At 36.4% G+C, this 1,622-nt stretch overlaps 1 protein-coding gene across 1 annotated transcript; it reads left to right on the top strand.

The window, feature by feature from the left end:
• Positions 1-870: 870 nt before the first annotated feature.
• On the top strand, positions 871-1,348 carry LOC110265468 (putative mediator of RNA polymerase II transcription subunit 26c). Its single transcript, XM_021108404.2, has 3 exons — positions 871-977; positions 1,071-1,138; positions 1,245-1,348. The coding sequence occupies exons 1-3, from the start codon at positions 871-873 to the stop codon at positions 1,346-1,348; spliced, it is 279 nt and encodes a 92-aa protein (XP_020964063.1).
• Positions 1,349-1,622: the final 274 nt, after the last annotated feature.

Raw genomic sequence — 1,622 nt, 5'->3', positions numbered from 1 at the left:
CATCTTCATTAGTACTTAGCTTCAGATTCTTAGATGCACTTGCGGATATTGTCACAATCAATAACATAACATTTTAAGATATGGCGCACGGCTAACTTGAATTCTGATCTAAAATGACATTTTACTTATTAATTATTATTGATTGTGAGCACAGTTCATGTGTGTCGATATATAAGTCCGTTTAGTTGATTTTCATGTCTATGCTTTATGTTAGGCTAACATCAATTTCATGCTTCAAGAGGCATTGTTCTAATTCACGGTTACTTGACCTTTATGAGGCATGCATCTCAAGGCATTCCACATAATTGTATCAAATTCCTAAATATTTCAATGGATCTTCAGATGAGTTCATTGATGCCAACATTCAACTCGCATTGGCTGTTGTGAAAAAGCTCCAGGAGAAACAGGAGACCCGAGCTTGCTTAGTAAGAAGACGCATTATTTTCATCCCATCCTTACTTAGAAAAAATATTTATTTTCATGAATAAATTTTTACCTTCTGTTTTTCTGGAGAAGATCTTATGATATATGTTCCCGGTTGTAGGTCTTCCCTGATAAGCCAGAAAAGCACAGAGCCTCCGAGTTGTTCAAATCAGCTCTGGATTCGGTAATGAAAATACACTTATAATTTTTTTTCCCATCTTTCTAATGGATTTATCTTATTTTTCTGCATCTTTCTTACTTTGAAGTGTCATTTTTGTTGTGCATTCAGATTGATGGCATTACCATTGGTTCCTTAGATATGTCCCTGCTGGACCTATGACTTCATTTTTCCGATCCATTAGGAACACCCTTGATTTTGATTTTGAAGATGAAAATGGGTTACTATGAAGCTTCTTTTTCTTTGAATTAATTTTATTTTCCTGTATAATGGTGTTTGGTTTTTCCTTGCAGGAGACTGACATTGGGAGGCACGTGAATCGGTTGCGGAAGCATTCCTCCAATAACGTTCGCAGATTGGTGAAGCTACTTGTGAGGTTGTTGATTAAACATACTTTTCTTTTTATTTTCAAAATTGAATTAATCTTATCATAATTTCAGTGTACTTGATTGAGCTTTTTTATTTGCAGGAAGTGGAAGGAAATTGTGGATGAGTGGGTGAGGTTGAATCAACCGGGTGGAACAGCTTCTCTCATGGGTAAAACCAAACCTCAACTCAAATGTTTTGGGACATTTTTCTTAGTTAAGGAATTAGAAATCCAAGTGTTTGATGATAATTGTTGGCGTTGCATTTACATTTGCAGCTGATGGGGACTCTCCACCGCTGAAAACCACCCAAAACGGTCATCATCAGGTCTTTCTTGGACCTTTTTTTAATATTTATTTTTTATATCATGGTAAAGTTTAAGGCCCTGTTTGGCGTTATTAATTCGGCCATAGGCGAGTGCAGTTGGAGGAGAAGAGCGAGAAAGACCGCCAAATCTGCTCCTCATTTTACATGTTTATTGTAAGCCAATTTCTTTACGGAGACTTAGCAAACACAAATTTGAGCTGCAGGATTGAATTCGCCCTTGGTGGCTTTTGTATTTGATTCTAACTGACATTACTAACAAGAAATACAATTTATTCTCTTATTTGCAGGTATATATATGGTGATTCACAGGTAAGGAGTGTGACCCTTG

This window comes from Arachis ipaensis, chromosome B8, assembly GCF_059453495.1.
Source record: "Arachis ipaensis isolate K30076 ecotype BB chromosome B8, ASM5945349v1, whole genome shotgun sequence".
NCBI classification, from domain to species: Eukaryota; Viridiplantae; Streptophyta; class Magnoliopsida; order Fabales; family Fabaceae; genus Arachis; species Arachis ipaensis.
This window is presented reverse-complemented; position numbering and strand designations above follow the sequence as displayed.

Bases quoted from the DNA above. Each gene is read 5' to 3' on its own strand.
- LOC110265468 (XM_021108404.2), top strand. From the start codon at position 871: ATGGTGTTTGGTTTTTCCTTGCAGGAGACTGACATTGGGAGGCACGTG. The intron at 978-1,070 runs GTTGTTGATTAA...TTTTATTTGCAG, and splicing joins TTGGTGAAGCTACTTGTGAG to GAAGTGGAAGGAAATTGTGG. The intron at 1,139-1,244 runs GTAAAACCAAAC...TTACATTTGCAG, and splicing joins TGGAACAGCTTCTCTCATGG to CTGATGGGGACTCTCCACCG.